Source organism: Tripterygium wilfordii, chromosome 14, assembly GCF_013401445.1.
Source record: "Tripterygium wilfordii isolate XIE 37 chromosome 14, ASM1340144v1, whole genome shotgun sequence".
Classification (NCBI taxonomy): Eukaryota; Viridiplantae; Streptophyta; class Magnoliopsida; order Celastrales; family Celastraceae; genus Tripterygium; species Tripterygium wilfordii.
In genome coordinates, this window is record NC_052245.1 from 12,584,914 (window position 1) to 12,600,276 (window position 15,363).

Sequence of the window (15,363 nt, forward strand, 5' to 3'; positions counted from 1 at the left end):
TGATGATAGTAGTGATGATGGTTCAGAGCCAGTTGATCCGCTTGAAAACAGTTTTGCTGGAAATGGTTTCATCAATGGATTCTAATTAGGAGGATCACGAACGTTTAGCTTCTTCTTTCTTATTGAATCAATGGTCAAGTATTTCTTTTAAGTCTTATCAGCAGTCTGTTTGCTAGTCAATAATTGGACTTCAATGGCTATTATTTGGTGTTAAGAGGAGGTTTTCTTTTCCATTTTTGTGTTTTTTTAATTAGATATATATCTAAAAATATATAGATAGAACACTGAAGAGTATCATTAGTTAGATACAAGACTAAATGAACGTCTTTATTCTTCAGAACTTTTTGCAGGAAAATGCCATGAGAAGCATCTCTGGACTAAAAATCAGGCACAGGACTAATTGAGAAAGCAGAGAAACATACCAGCAAATCCCTTATTGTACTAGTTTCAGGCCAACGATTACGATGCCATCACCATTTCATTTCCAACTTGAACTCCTTCCCTATAGGGATTGATAATCCAGAGATCTCATTACTCGGAAGTTGTGATTTACCGTCTGTGGTCGCCAAGTTATCATGTACTTTGCTTTCCACAGCAATGCTTGTCTCACATCCCTTCAATCTTTGAGGCTTTTTCAACCCTATAATGGTCACTTGGTCTATGATCCATTTCTGACTTAAAGCAAAAGCTCCATTCACAACCTCTGATTTCACAACAACAGTACTAATTCCCACAATTTCTGCTTTAAACTTCACAAAGCTCCAACTCCCGCTTTCTCCTCCCATCTCCACCTCCTCTCCATTGTCCAGGAAAACTTCTCCAGTAGTTGTTTCTTTGCTACTGATAAACACCAGCAGGTGGAAAGGCGTCCTTCGAGCAACTTGTGTTGTCATGGCACTGCCTTGCAAGGCCAAAATATTACCCTCTCGGACGTGGACATTTATATGATCGGCTGGTGCATCAAGAGTGATAAACTTCCCTGAATCGACAATCACTGAATTTGAGTAGTTAAAGATGTCAAACCAGTTTCCTGCTGGGAAGTATGCATTAACAGAATCTGCTCCGGCCTTCAATACAGGTGACACCATCACGCCTTTACCGATTAGAAACTGCGAACTGATTCCATAAGTCTGAACATCTTTAGGGAATGAGAAAAAAAGGGGTCTTGCAATAGGGATCCCTTTAGTGTGAGCCTCATACATTAATGTGTAGAAGTATGGGAGCAATTGAACGCGAAGGCCAAGTACTTTTCGAGCACTTGCAGCAACTGAATCCCATAAATAGAGCTCTTGACGAACAGAATTCTTATCGGAGTGATCTCTTGCAAATGGATAGAAAGCTCCCAACTGCATTTGGACAAAATCCCATGATAAGTCTAAGGAATTGAAGCAAATTTAAATTTGTTTGATGTTGCTGAGAATACCTGAATCCAACGTCGACAAAGTTCTTCAGTTGTATCTCGAGAAAAACCACAAATATCAGCACCAACCATTGGGATGCCAAAGAGTCCAGAATTGAGAATGGAAGGGATTGTATTTGCCAAATCTTCCCATGTTGATGCAATATCACCAGTCCAGTGTGCTGCGTACTTACCAGAGCTAACAAAAGTTGATCTACTGAGTATAAAAGGTCTTTTACCAGTTAACTTGATTAAGGCAGCATTAGTTGCTTTGACTTCTAATAATCCATACATGTTATGGACATTGTATTCTGTCACGCCACCAAAATGTAATGCTGTTGCTGGAACTGTTTTATTATTTATCGGTCGCTGCACTCCTGCATTGTTAATCTTGTAAGGAGGATCATCAAGCGTAGAAAATTCGATAGGACTGGGATCTACAAAATTGGATATCTCATTCATGTCGAGCCAGAGACCATCAACCGGAAGAATGTCTTGAAACAATTTGATCTCGCCACGCCAATATGTTTCCGTCGCAGGATTTACAAAATCAGGAAAGTAGACTTTTCCAGGCCAAACTTCTCCCATGTAAGGCTTACCGTTGCGTTTTACAAATACATCGGCCTTCATTCCTCTGATATAAGTTCCATAAGTATCATTCACACTGATACCTGTAGAGAAAGAAAACACCATCAACCATTTCATGGCTAGTATAAGAAAAAAAAAGCATCCATTTTATGTGGCAATGCATACCAGGATCCAGGATAACCACGTATTTTTGACCATTTTTGTGAAGATTATCAACGAATTTTTTCATCAGGTCCGCCGGAAAATTGACAGGATCAAGAGTGAAATCTTTATAAGCATCCATGTAATCAATATCTGTCCACATAACTTCAAGAGGGATTTTTGCTTTGGCATACCCAGCCACTACAGCCTTGACATCAGAAATATCTTTGTAGCCATAACGACACTGATGAAATCCTTCACATAAGAAAAAGTAAACAGAGTGAGAAATGTAGAAAAGATGGCTCTCACTTCAAGCTATACCCAACACAAAGGAACATTTTTAGGACATGTAACTGATTAGTGAACCAGATGAGGATGAGATAGCTATTGCTTTAAAAACAAAAGAAACCCAGACCAAGAAAAAGATTTGAATACTGCATTTTGATTTGAAAATGATAAAGATTCTAACAATTGGTATCCCGCTATTGAGTTAGACGCACATGATCCAAGTGAATTTGTGGGTTCCATCTATCCCACATGAAATCTCGTGCGTACAACTCAACAGCGGGGATAACTGGTATCCCTATCAACATGTACATCAAATGTTTTGAGCATTAGAACAAACAACAAAACTATCTGTGATTATTTGCTGACCCAACATTGTAAAGAAGCAGCCAAGATTCAAACTTTATGCCATACATCAAAGAAAAAGTAAGAAAATCATTAGCGCTGTCAAGATTCCAATATAGACCAAATGTTATTCGGATCGAACCCATTTATCTAGGCGTGAGTTCAATGAAAGATCCGTTTACCCAATAAGGATAATGAGCCAGATTTGAAGAAGTTAAAAACTGAGTGACAACTCACCGAAGGACCAATAGGGCATCGGGGTAGGCCGGCCAATAAGCTCTGTGTACTGCTCCATCACCATTTCCGGCGACGGTCCGGCGAAAACATATAAGTCAATCAAACCCCCAATAATTTTATAAGTTATCCTGTCACCACCATACACTACATCCATTCCATTACTATTCAACAGCAAAACACCGTGAGAGGTCCCAACCGGCGACCGGACATCCATGTAGAACGGGTGCGACCCATAAAGATTCACGTCGGAAACCGCACTTGCCAGGTCCGCATTCCACAGAGTCAACGTTTGGTGGTGAGTCAACCTAAAGGAGCTCTTCGTATGCTCCCCAATCCCGTACAGCGAAGCTCTGTTCTTGGGTAGTGAAGAGGAGAGTTGAATGTACTGATCCTTGAAGATCAGGAAAGTTCCGGAATCTGACGTGTCAGGCGAGGTGTCAAAAATTACGTCTCCGGTGGAGCGCCGCGACACCGAGAACCCAACCGGGGTAGTGTCGTGGAGAGTGAAAATCAGGTCGGAGGAAGGGTTGGAGAGGATTTGGGTTTTCTCCGGCGAACCGAGGTTTTCTAACTTTTCTTCCGGGGAAGAAAAGTGGGTTTGACGGGGAATAATCTGGGTCGGAATCTCCCATCTTTGTTTCTTAGAATCGGTGATTCTGATTCTTAAATGGTCCTTTGTCTCGAAGAAAGCGGAGAGTTTGAGTTGCTTAATATCAGGACCGTAAACAGAGGAGTCCTTGATGAGGCCAAGATAAGCGGCGAGGGAGTTGCTGTGGTGGTCAACGTTGACGGATTGGAGCTTATAGCCATAGCCAACTGGTTCAGTTGTTCCTGGGTCACCGTACAATGTTGATACGAGAACAGAGACGCAGAGGAGGAGAAGCAGAGACTGATAGCGAAATGTTCCAGCCATTATCACTATCATGAGATGAGCGGAGCATCATTGGTTTTATGTGTTTTCATGTCTGAATATCCAGCCAATCAAAACGACAAGACGGACGGCAATCCAAGTAAATAATTGCTTTTTCCACGATTGCCAAGCAATTGCCACACTCAAAATTATATGTGTCCATAATTTTGATGAATATAATTATCTATAATTTAAGTAACATGAGGAGAAGTGTGGAGATCATTTAATACAAAATGATCCCCACACTTCTCATCTCTTCATACTACTTAGATTATGGACAATTATGGATATCAAAATTATGGACATATAGTGTTTTCGTTACACTATCGATACTGATAATGGAGTTTGATCCTCGATGCGTTGAATTTGCAAGTTTGCGTAGATTATGCATATGTACTTGTTTTAATTGGGTAATAATTTAGTTGGTGAATTTTTCTGATTAAATTGTATGGCCTCGAAAATCTTGACTTCGATTCTCATTGGAGCAATGCTCTTGTGGTCACGTTTTAAATTTTGATCAAACTTATCTTGTTATTAGGTGAAAAATATTATTTTTGATCATGTTTTGGATTTTAGTTCAATTTATCTTGTTGTCGGATGGAATCTGTTCGTATTGATTTAATGACCCATTTAGGCTCATATTTAATGTTCAAGACCAAAGTATTATCTATTAAAAAAAATTTCAGAATTTCTCTTATTTGCTTTGTGATTATGTATGGACTGCATAGTTTATCACTAATGTGAGCTTGTGTATGAATATCACTATAAGGACGGCAATAAAAACGTGTATGGCACTATGGCCATTGGCCAAGCTCATGTGAAATCATTTTGAGTCTCCATTATCTTTCTAGAAGTTATGGACTCAACTCAAGCAAAATTATTATGAGCAAGCTCATGTGAAATGATTACGGACTAATTGAGAGATCCAGCCCAATACATACAGCATTTCTCAACCGTCCGATCACTCATGACCGGCAAAGACCGGTAACATCTCCTCATCACCGGCTCTGGGCGTGGACCTCTATATATAATCCAAGGAAGGATACAAAAAGTTCCACCGGATCCCGAACCTTCTCTCTCCCAAACATCAGAGGAGACCAAAGCGCCCCCAACCCTCAAAATCGCTCCAGCCTCTCGAGAGGCCATAGAAATCCTCTTCTCCTCTTAAATCAAAACCTATAAAAGAAACCTAATTTCAAACTCTTCCCTCGCTTCGATCCTTCGTTTCGTATTTCTTTACACCGATTTTCCCTCCAATTCCACCGGATTTTTCCCTCTCCGAACCCTAGATCTACCGGTTTTATTGATTTCTTATTGGAAATTGGGATTTTTTGAGATCGAAACCCAGATCTGTATAGTTCTACACTACTAGTAACGATTACAAACTGAGACTTTTTGCGATATACAAAAAAGTAGCTCGCTTATTTATCCAGGTTGGGATTTTTATTCAATTAGGTTTAGCTTGTGGATTAGATTAAATCAAGGGATTTACTGAGGGTTTTTTTGAGGGTGAAGAACGCAGAGAATGGCAGAACAAGGTGGCTTGGAAGGGAGCCAGCCGGTGGACCTATCCAAGCACCCGTCTGGCATAGTTCCCACTCTTCAGTAAGTCCCCTGTTCAATTTTTTCTATCATTTCCTTTTCTGTGTAGACATACCCTTGAATTTTTTTTTAACTGAACTGTATTAGTTTAAAGATTTGGTTATCTGAGTTGTGTTTTTCAAGGGTTTGATGGATGTATGTTATGTGATGTTTCTTGGGTGTTCCTTCATAGTTTTGTATGGGTTTTTGGCTTAATTGATTAATTGGAGAAGGAACATGGTGGTAATACTTTATATTGACAAAAATACCTGAGGGAAAGGAATGAATTTTGTTGGGTAATTTCAGTCCTTGCTGAGGCTGGTTTGAAGGTTCAGACATCTTGATTTGTCTTGGTGACTTGGTCTCAGAAAATATACTTCCTTTGCCTTTGTATTTCGTGGCTCACAGACCGGGCTTAAATGTGAAATGATGTGTTTTCAAGAATTCATTTCTTCAACTTATTTCTGTTGGTCTTTACTTGTATTTTACATTTTTATTGTGCAATTTGATGTGATATCTACGTTGTATTCTTGAAATATAAGTTAGTTGAATACTTGAATGTTTTCTAAATGGAGAGCAATTATGGATATTAAATATGGTTGTCATATTGTGGAAAGTTTTCATTTGTATGTACAGCCTCATATCTCATAAAAGATTTAACTTTCTTTTCCCAGGTAATTTTGATGGCTCCGTATTTCTACTTTGTAGCTGAATACTTGCTATTGAATTAATTATACTATTTTTAATTGTTCATATGTTCTAATGTGTGAATGCATCTATAGGAACATTGTATCCACAGTCAACCTTGACTGCAAGCTTGATCTTAAGCAAATAGCATTGCAAGCTCGTAACGCCGAGTACAACCCTAAGGTATTCAAGTTTTTTTTGCAGATGTGAGTCTACATGATGATGTTCTGGGTTTCTACAGAATTTGCTTCTGTTGAATGGGATTATGATAGTGTATAACACCTCTGGATTAGTTAGTTGGAGCATATGTGGATGTACTGGTCTTTTCAGTTGTCTCTGTTAACTGGCATGCTATTTGTTGCCAATTTAAACCTCTCTGTTCATTGATGTGGTACAGCGTTTTGCTGCTGTGATCATGAGAATTAGGGAGCCAAAGACTACAGCTTTGATTTTTGCCTCTGGCAAGATGGTGAGTACTTCCATATTTTCCAATTCTGTTTGTACAGAACAGTGAGTTCATTTTACTGCTATTTGCGGGGGTTATGTTCTTGTGGTTGCTTTTGCCCTTCAACTTACATGGTTAAGTAACTTCTATAACAGGTGTGCACAGGGGCCAAAAGTGAACAACAATCGAAACTGGCGGCTAGGAAGGTAGATGCTTACCTGTAAAATTCTTTATTATTTGTAATATTGACCATAAGGTGAATTTTTATTGCATAAAATATTATTTTCTGAAGTTGGTTCATAGTATTGTTGACATATAGCCGTTACATCTCACATATATCTGTGCCTTTCCAGTATGCTCGAATCATCCAGAAGCTTGGATTTCCTGCTAAGTTTAAGGTACGTACTCTCTCTTTCTCTCCTTGCCCTCACAGTGTTTATATATTGTTGGCCACCTTTTTTACAATTCATATTGTGATCGGCGCTTTGGCAGGATTTCAAGATTCAGAATATTGTTGGTTCCTGCGATGTTAAGTTCCCAATCAGACTTGAAGGCCTGGCATATGCTCATGGTGCTTTTTCAAGTGTGAGTTATAATCATCATCTGTTCCTGAATATGAATTTTACATTTCTGTAGGTTGTAGTGTTTAAATTGGCTAGGAGAATGAACACACTTGTACAATCTTCAAAATTGTCAGTTATGCTTTTGATTGGCTTATCTGTTCTTAGTTTTAATTGTTGAAAATAGGAGGTTATGTATTGCTTGTGTGCCAGTTCAACTCCTTTATCTGTGACAGCTCATCGTGTGTAATTTTCCTGCAGTATGAACCAGAACTTTTCCCTGGGCTGATATATCGAATGAAGCAGCCAAAGATTGTACTCCTTATTTTTGTATCGGGAAAAATTGTGATTACTGGAGCAAAGGTGATTTGATTGGGATTCTTTTTGTTTGCTCTCTCCTATATGCATGCTCTTTGTTGATTGCATTTCCTAACTTGTTTCTTCAATTGATGTCTTAGGTACGAGATGAGACATACACAGCGTTTGAGAATATATATCCTGTGCTCACAGAGTTCAGAAAGGTTCAGCAATGGTATGTTGTAATTTTTACATACTGTTTTATGATCTGATCCTCGCTTTTTTTTTGATAAATAGTGTGGTTGATTGAATTCACTCAATTTGTACCAAAGAAGAATTGTAGCTTTCTGTTGACCCGCTACCTGGTTTATATTTTCTTGTCTTACTATATTTCTTGCGTGGGTGCAGATAAGACTATATTAGGTTGTCGTCTGTTAATGAATTTGATGAAAGGAATCCATCAGTAGCGTTATAATAATGGCGGAGGTGGGATGCAAGTGTGAATATTCACAGGGTTCAATGTTCCATCGATTGGTCGAGAAGCAGTACGTGGCCTAAGGGTGGTGGAAGCCTGTTTTATGGGATTTGGAAATAGCCACAAACTAAAGTAGATTTGCCCCGCCAATTATTGGTTGTGTAAAAGTCGTTCTAATTCAATTTTGTATTGTGGAACTTGTCTGTGAACATATTAAGAGGACGTTCCATGATTTTATGATACTGAACTTTGGTACTCTGTGTAGGGGGTGGGCTAAAATAGTTTTGATTTCTGGTGGCTAAGTATGGTCAGTTGAACTGTGCAATAGAATTGGACCACTGCCGTAGAGTCTTTATTTATATATATATATATATATATATATATATATATATATATATATATATATTTGCTGAAAGGCAAGAGCTTGATAATCGTTTGGGTTAAGAACTGGGTTGGGCATTTCCGGCTGTTGTTATGGGCAGAAAATGATTAGGAAATGTTGCCCTAGGTCCGGTGAATCAGAAGTATCAATGGTTAGTCAAAATGTTGGCGGAGTTGGTTGGATCAAGCTCCTTTAGGAGGCGGTGGCTATTGCCTGTGGAAGAGAGGGTTGGCTCGTGTGGGAGAGAAGGTTCTGATCTTTTTAAAAAAAATTATAATAAATCTATGTGGCATGTTGACATGTTATGTCACATAGATCAAGGATGTACACTAACTTATATAAGATAAGCATTTTCATTAGAATAATAATGCAAAATGCAAAATGCAAAATGCAAAATTGAATCTGATTGTAGTAGGTTGAGGCATGAGTATCTTGGGTTCTTTGAGGAGATTCAAGCTCTCTATAGTTTCTCGTTATCTTCAAAATCGGTGCACCAGATTTGGTTTAGCTTGACTCGTTTGAATATTACAATATCTCGACTCAGATAGCTAAGTCGTACATGCACTTGGATCGTTGACTCCAAAGCTCACATAAAACACCATTTATGCCCCCATTTGTCCTTACTTTCCATTGAATTTGAGAGGTTACAATGTAACAAATCATGATAATGAATTAATCACTTGATTATATTAGCAAAGAGAGTTTATGCTTTATTATTCAAAATACAGAAACATAGTCTATTTGGTGAGTAATATATATATATACATACACGCATGTACCTAGAGTCTCTTAATGAATCACTACTTTTATTGTGTGATGTTGGAAAGAATAAAGGGCAATCACAGACAGACTTCTCTATTTTTTGCAACGTACACTAGTTGCCTACTAATACAGATTCATCAATGTCCACCACCAGCAGGTAATATGCCCTGAAAGGAATTAGGCGGCGGATTTGGGAGCGCAAAGAGGGCAAGCAACCCACTTATGGTGGCCGCGACAGCGCCAAGAACAAATGCCGGTAAGTTACTGCCATGGAATGCCCCGTCCAGAGGTCCGCTCACTAGAGAAACCAACATCTGTGGTATCACAATGGACACATTCAGTAGTCCCAAAGAAAGGCCCTGTCCAGCAGCATCAGCGGATCCAGAACTAGAACAAAATATTGAAGCCAAGGCAAATGGGATACTATAAGTAGCTGCAAGTGGAACACCCAATGCTGAGAACAAACCCAAGGCTCCTCCTTTAACATTCTTTGGTGGTAATAATACTTGATTCTTGTGTTGAGATCTCCAAGCTTTGGCAGTCTTTGTAACACCCACTGTCCCGACCAAACAAGCCGCTAAGCCGAAGTTCACGACACCCCAAAACCACTTCACTCCACCGGAAAAGTTCGCCACCGCCATGACAACCAAGGAAGAACCGGCGAGGACGACCGAGTTAAGCAGTAGCCCTAAAGAGCCTGCTTCAACACCCTTTTGATATAGATTCTTTTGGTCAGGATTTCCATCTACTTTGCCTCCATAAACCTCTTTTCCCATCCAATCTGTGTCGTACATCACCCACGGAAACCATGCTATCCAGTTCAAACAAGTGACCAGGAGCAAAATCCACATTGGTTTGGATAATCCTCTAAATGCAGAACGCAACTCGCCAAAGATGGGAAATTTTCTGCTTGATCCATCATTGTCCTGGTTTTCCTTCATCCATTTTTTCTCTTTCACTGAACACATCGCGCAGGTAGTCACCGCTGCAAGGAGTAGAACATCCAAGACAAAGCAAGATTTGAGATTTGCACAAGAAACATCACAAGCAGTCGTCTTTGTGAATCTGAATAACTTATGCAGTTTATCATAAGACCCTGCTGCATAACCAAGAACATTCCCGAGCGCCATGAAGAACGAAAACATCGCGTTGGCTATCCTCATCATTCTATGATCCTCCCCGGATAAATCAGCCAAGAACGCTCTACACGGACCTTGCAACATGTTGTTCGACACATCAAGAATCCAAAAACCGATAACAAACGCCGCGACTGCTCTGGGTTTTATCTTGTCTTCCAAAACATCCCCTGTAGCGTGGCCTAAATCGGCTGCGAAACCAATGAGTAATGCAGCAATGGCAATGAGAACCGCTCCCATGACAATAAAGGGGCGGCGGCGACCAAACGGGGAGGAGCATCTGTCGCTGTAGAATCCAACAATGGGCTGCACAAGGAGGCCGGAGATCGGACCACAAAGCCAAATAAAGTTAGAAGCTCCATGAGGAACACCAAGTTGTTGTGAATATGGAGTCAATAGAGAGAGCTGAATCGCCCATCCAAATTGGACACCGGCTGCCAAGGAAGCAACCGTCAGGAGCTTAAAAATTGAGGCTGGGGCATGGTTAGTCTCCATGGCTAACTCTTGAGAAACCATACTTATGAAAGGATTTTATAGAAGAATTAACACAGTGTAAGGTAGACTAAATATCTTCAAAGGATAAAAACAAGAAGATCTTTTTGTATGGAAAGCAAATATTTTTAATCTGGGAAAGCTTTCATTACAATCACCAACTATATATATATACATATATATATCAAATTAATATTATCTTCAATGGGTTGTATGGATTTTTGATGAAGAAATTCGTCTGGCTTAGCAAAAGATGAAGAACAAGTCAATTGGGATATTGAAAACTTCCAAGAGTTTCGTTCTTAAAAAAGACAAAACTAAGTAGTGATGTTTGAGGTACAACTATTAGCATTCTAAGACCTTATTTATAGGAATCTTCGCTAACCCTATCCAATGTGACTAAGGAAACAATGTTAATTTCGGAAACAAATAAATATCCAAACAGGAAATATCATTCCTAACCTAAATCAATGGCCGCGGTTTTAAAAACAGCCGTGAATCGTGATTAGGAGATAAATATTAATATAAGAAATTAATAAATAGCCAAATAAAAAATATCATTGCTAACCAAAATCAATTTCCACGGTTTTTTTTTAAAACCGCGGGCTCGTGGCGTGTTTCATTGAGTTAAACCCGGCTCACCTGGTAAGCCGGGGTTGATCCGTAATTTTGAGATTTGACGGGTCGATTTTCTTTTTGACTGAAATATACGTCAAATCGTATCAGATCGGGTTAAACCGTGCGAGTTTTTTGTTCTTTTCAAAATCACACTGTTCATACTTTCATAATTGAAAATATATCTAATTTGTTATCTATGCACAATTAATAGCCAAATAAAAGTGTTACTTACAATACGTAATTATTCAATATTTTCGTATGTATAAATATTTTTAATTAAAGTAACAAATCAATAGTCAATTATTTAATGTACATAATTAAGGAGCAAATCAAGAGTAAAATATGGGTATTAATAATGTGTGTCCTAAAGACACTTATTAGTTGTTAAGGATTCACTATAACACATCACAGTATGTCATGTGTGATGAACACCATCTCACATAATTTTTTAAACTTAAAATACATTTTTTTCTTTTTCATAGTTCAATGCATCTTTTTCATACTTATCTAATGCTCTAAGGGCACACATTATCATTTTTTATAAAATATTCATGTTAATTAAAAAGGCAAATAAGAGTCAATTACATATGTCTATAAATGCTCTTAATTAAAGGAGCAAATCAAGTCAAATATTCATGTTTCCATATAGAATTATAGTCTTGTAACTAATTCAATTAGAGTGAAATAACCTTCTAAAAAATTTTAACATTTGTGAGACTTGAAATTTTGATAACACAAATAATATAAAAATTCCTTAAGCACTCAACTAATAATCATACTATATTATTAATATATATTTAATTTTAATCATGTAATTTATATTATATTATAATTATTTATAAATTAAATTAAATTATTTAAAATATATGGTTTAATCTTTAACCCTTCAAAATTTTCGGATGTGTAAAAACCACAACAAAAGGCCTAAAAGGTACTAGAGCCCAATGAGCCGATCTCCTCCATAATATGTTGGGCCCTTTGGACATGAAAAGCCCATATTTTAAACGGAAACTGCGATTTAGCACTCTTCGTCTTCTTTGAAGATCTAAAACCCTAGCACCCCAAAACCCTCTTTCAGACAACACGAATCAATCAACCATGAGACCTCTCGATGAAGCCGAAACGACTACAGTTTTCGAGAAGATTATGAAGTTTACCGGCAACAATCTTAAAAACATTGTGGAGAATCAGTCGCACGTGGGACCTGACCAGAATCCCGGCCGTTACTGCTTCCGCCTCCACAAGAACCGCGTATATTATGTGAGCGATTCTCTGGTCAAGAGAGCTACTAACATAGCTCGATCGAACCTCGTCTCTTTGGGCACCTGTATTGCAGGCAAATTCACGCACGCAGGTAAGTTCCACCTGACAGTTCAGGCCCTGAATTTATTAGCTGACAATGTTAAACATAAGGTTTGATTGAAACCCAAATCGGAGATGTCGTTTTTGTATGGGAATCACGTGTTCAAGAAGGAATTGGGGAGGATCACGGAGAGTATTGTGGCTGGTGATGGAGTAGTGGTGTTTTCGATGTCCGATGTGCCCTTGGGGTTCGGGATTTCAGCGAAAGGGACGCAGGATTGCAGGAAGATGGAGCCTAATGGGATTGTGGTGTTACATCAAGGTGATATTGGTGAGTATCTAAGGATGGAGGATGAGCTATGAAGCAAAGACGGGTTTGCAGGGGATTTTGAGAGTTTTGAATGGTATTGTATTGAATTTGAGCCCTACAAGAGAGAAGGTTTTTAGTTTTTATGGCTAACTGTATTGCATTGAAGTTTTGTCTTGAATCTTTTGATATGTTTTGAACTATTGGATTCCATGTGGCTCGAGATTTATCATCAGTTGTCCGGTGAGTAACTGAGTGGGTTCTACGTTACCAAAAAAAAAAGTATGGTTGTGAATTGTTATATGTTAAGACACATGTTGTGGTAACTATAATGCTTGGATTAAGATGATCCAAACTGGGGTGATTAGGTTGTTTAAGAGTGTTATGGTTGTGATTCTCTTATATTGTAGATTTTGTTCTAAGCTTGAATTTGTTTCAGTCATCATCTTTTCTTATTGTATCCTTGGAATGTTAAATTTTTGCAGCACTCTAGAGGCTTGTAGTTAGTGAGTTCAATGGTAAAATGGAAGGCCTATGGAGAAAAGAGCAAGTTTAGGGTTCTAAAGCTTGAATTGAGTTCAATTATTTCAAATTTTAGGGGTTTTTTAGCTGTCTTTGTTGCTTGTTTTTCTTACCTTCTATACTGAAAAAGAATCATTGCATGCTTAAGTTGATCTTCAATTCCCAGAGTGGAATCTGCTGCATACAACATCCAATCTCAACTGTAGATTCATGATGCCAGATGTATGATTAGAGATGGAATTGTGGGTAATGGAATTCTTTGCCTTGATGTAACACGATTTATAGTGATCATGAAATCTCGGAATGATTCTCACACATCGCTAAATATTATTGTTGGACATTATATATATGCAGATAAGAACACCGAGTATAAGGTTACGGTTGAAAGAGTAGATATTTCTCCATATCTGATGGAGAGGCGAACGAGTTTCTTTCAGTATATTTGCTTCGACAGTTATTTTCCATATGAATACGTATGAGTTACATGTCGCGAGTTATTTATCATATCAATTACATGTCGCGCGAAGCTTGGTATGCAACTAATTTTATAGTATTTCGTATCCATGCCTCTCAAGAGCCTCGGCATCTGATTTCCTTGCTGTTCTACTTTTGTTTGGGCCTGGTCTGCTTCTTTTGGGCCCAATTAGGCCACATAATTTCAAGTGCTTGAATGGGTAGGCCTAAAATCAGTGACAACAATCCCATTCTTTTCTGGGCCAAATTGGTGGCCCAAATTTAAGAGCAGAGTTTTTTCTGTCTGATTGTCATAATCTTTTTTTTCTTTCGTTTTCTAACGTTGGAAGGTGGAGCCCATCCAAGAATGACGCCATATAAGTTTGTTTTTTAAACATCTGATATAGACTAAAACTCAAGCAATTAGGCCTGCGCATACAGGAGTTTCTTACTAGACGACATGGTAAGTTGAGCCAAAGCTTATAGTGTGTGACTGCAAGGGCATTGCTCTCAAGGGGAATCAAACAGATCAGGACCTCCTGAGCCCATGCGGTTCTCAGAGAGGTTCACCAACTAAACTACCACCTAAGTGGCTGCAAATACTCACATTTCGTACATCATGTGCTAATGTGTCTAGTGTTAAAACGTGAAAATGTCCCACATCGTTTAGAAAATACGAAGTGATGTGGTTTATAATATGGGTCCAATACCTCAACATTTAAGACGCCTTTAAGCGACGAACTTGTGTGGACCTTAGACCAAGAGCCAAAGATACCTCGATTGGATTTGTCCAATCTCTCACATACCTTCATCTTTTACTTTTCATCTCTTTCTTCAAATTATAAGGCTTAGCAAGATAACAACAAGACAAAAAATATATTTATATATATGCTTGAACTTTTCATCTCTTTCTTCAAATTATAAGGCTTAGCAAGATAACAACAAGACAAAAAATATATTTATATATATGCTTGAACCTTAAAACAATCTAGAATGACTGCTATCCCACGTTTCACATTCATCATGGTATTCTATTTTAAGCTAAACAGCTTTGTTAGGGGAATTGATCCTGCAATTATTCCTAATGTTTACAACTTTATTCTCAATATCAACCGATTTTTAAACAAAGTTGGGCATAAAACCCTAATCATAGATATGACACTAAACCACTCTCAATTAACTTTAATTTTATTCCTCTCATAAACCCAAATTCCCCTCTTTACTTTACAAGAAATATTATCAAGAAATTAAAATGCCTTTTATGAAGCCAACAATTTTTTTTCTTACAATATTTTTAAGAGAGAATATGTTCATATATATAATATGTATTCAAATTTAATCTAAAGATAATAAGATTTATACCGATCGAACCTGTGATTAAGACGGATAATCCCCTTTTGTTGTTCTAATTAATTAAACATTGAGTTTATCATAATTAA

The 15,363-nt window shown here is 38.1% G+C and overlaps 3 protein-coding genes and 1 pseudogene across 4 annotated transcripts; 2 read left to right on the forward strand and 2 right to left on the reverse strand.

Moving 5' to 3' along the window:
• Positions 1-259: 259 nt before the first annotated feature.
• Positions 260-3,997, reverse strand: LOC120014950 (alpha-glucosidase-like). The gene is made up of 4 exons (XM_038867090.1): positions 2,996-3,997; positions 2,153-2,383; positions 1,424-2,070; positions 260-1,346 (listed from the first exon to the last, which is right to left on the reverse strand). Exons 1-4 carry the CDS (start codon positions 3,918-3,920, stop codon positions 471-473), a joined length of 2,679 nt encoding a protein of 892 aa, XP_038723018.1. The 5' UTR covers positions 3,921-3,997; the 3' UTR covers positions 260-470.
• Positions 3,998-4,965: 968 nt separating this feature from the next.
• LOC120014333 (TATA-box-binding protein) lies at positions 4,966-8,214 on the forward strand. 2 transcript variants are annotated; one of them, XM_038866249.1, is made up of 10 exons: positions 4,966-5,338; positions 5,421-5,510; positions 6,269-6,356; positions 6,571-6,642; positions 6,774-6,824; positions 6,972-7,016; positions 7,111-7,203; positions 7,440-7,541; positions 7,637-7,710; positions 7,884-8,214. In XM_038866249.1, coding segments are annotated over exons 2-10 (606 nt in total). In that variant the 5' UTR covers positions 4,966-5,338; positions 5,421-5,430; the 3' UTR covers positions 7,885-8,214. The 2 variants fall into 2 exon arrangements, with proteins under 2 accessions (XP_038722177.1, XP_038722176.1); XM_038866248.1 differs by having other exon boundaries at positions 4,966-5,510.
• A 1,017-nt stretch (positions 8,215-9,231) lies between these two features.
• On the reverse strand, positions 9,232-10,798 carry LOC120015698 (sucrose transport protein SUC9-like). Its single transcript, XM_038868228.1, has one exon. It carries the CDS (start codon positions 10,744-10,746, stop codon positions 9,232-9,234), a length of 1,515 nt encoding a protein of 504 aa, XP_038724156.1. The 5' UTR covers positions 10,747-10,798.
• A 1,549-nt stretch (positions 10,799-12,347) lies between these two features.
• Positions 12,348-13,332, forward strand: LOC120015419 (annotated as a pseudogene).
• The last annotated feature ends 2,031 nt before the right edge of the window (positions 13,333-15,363 follow it).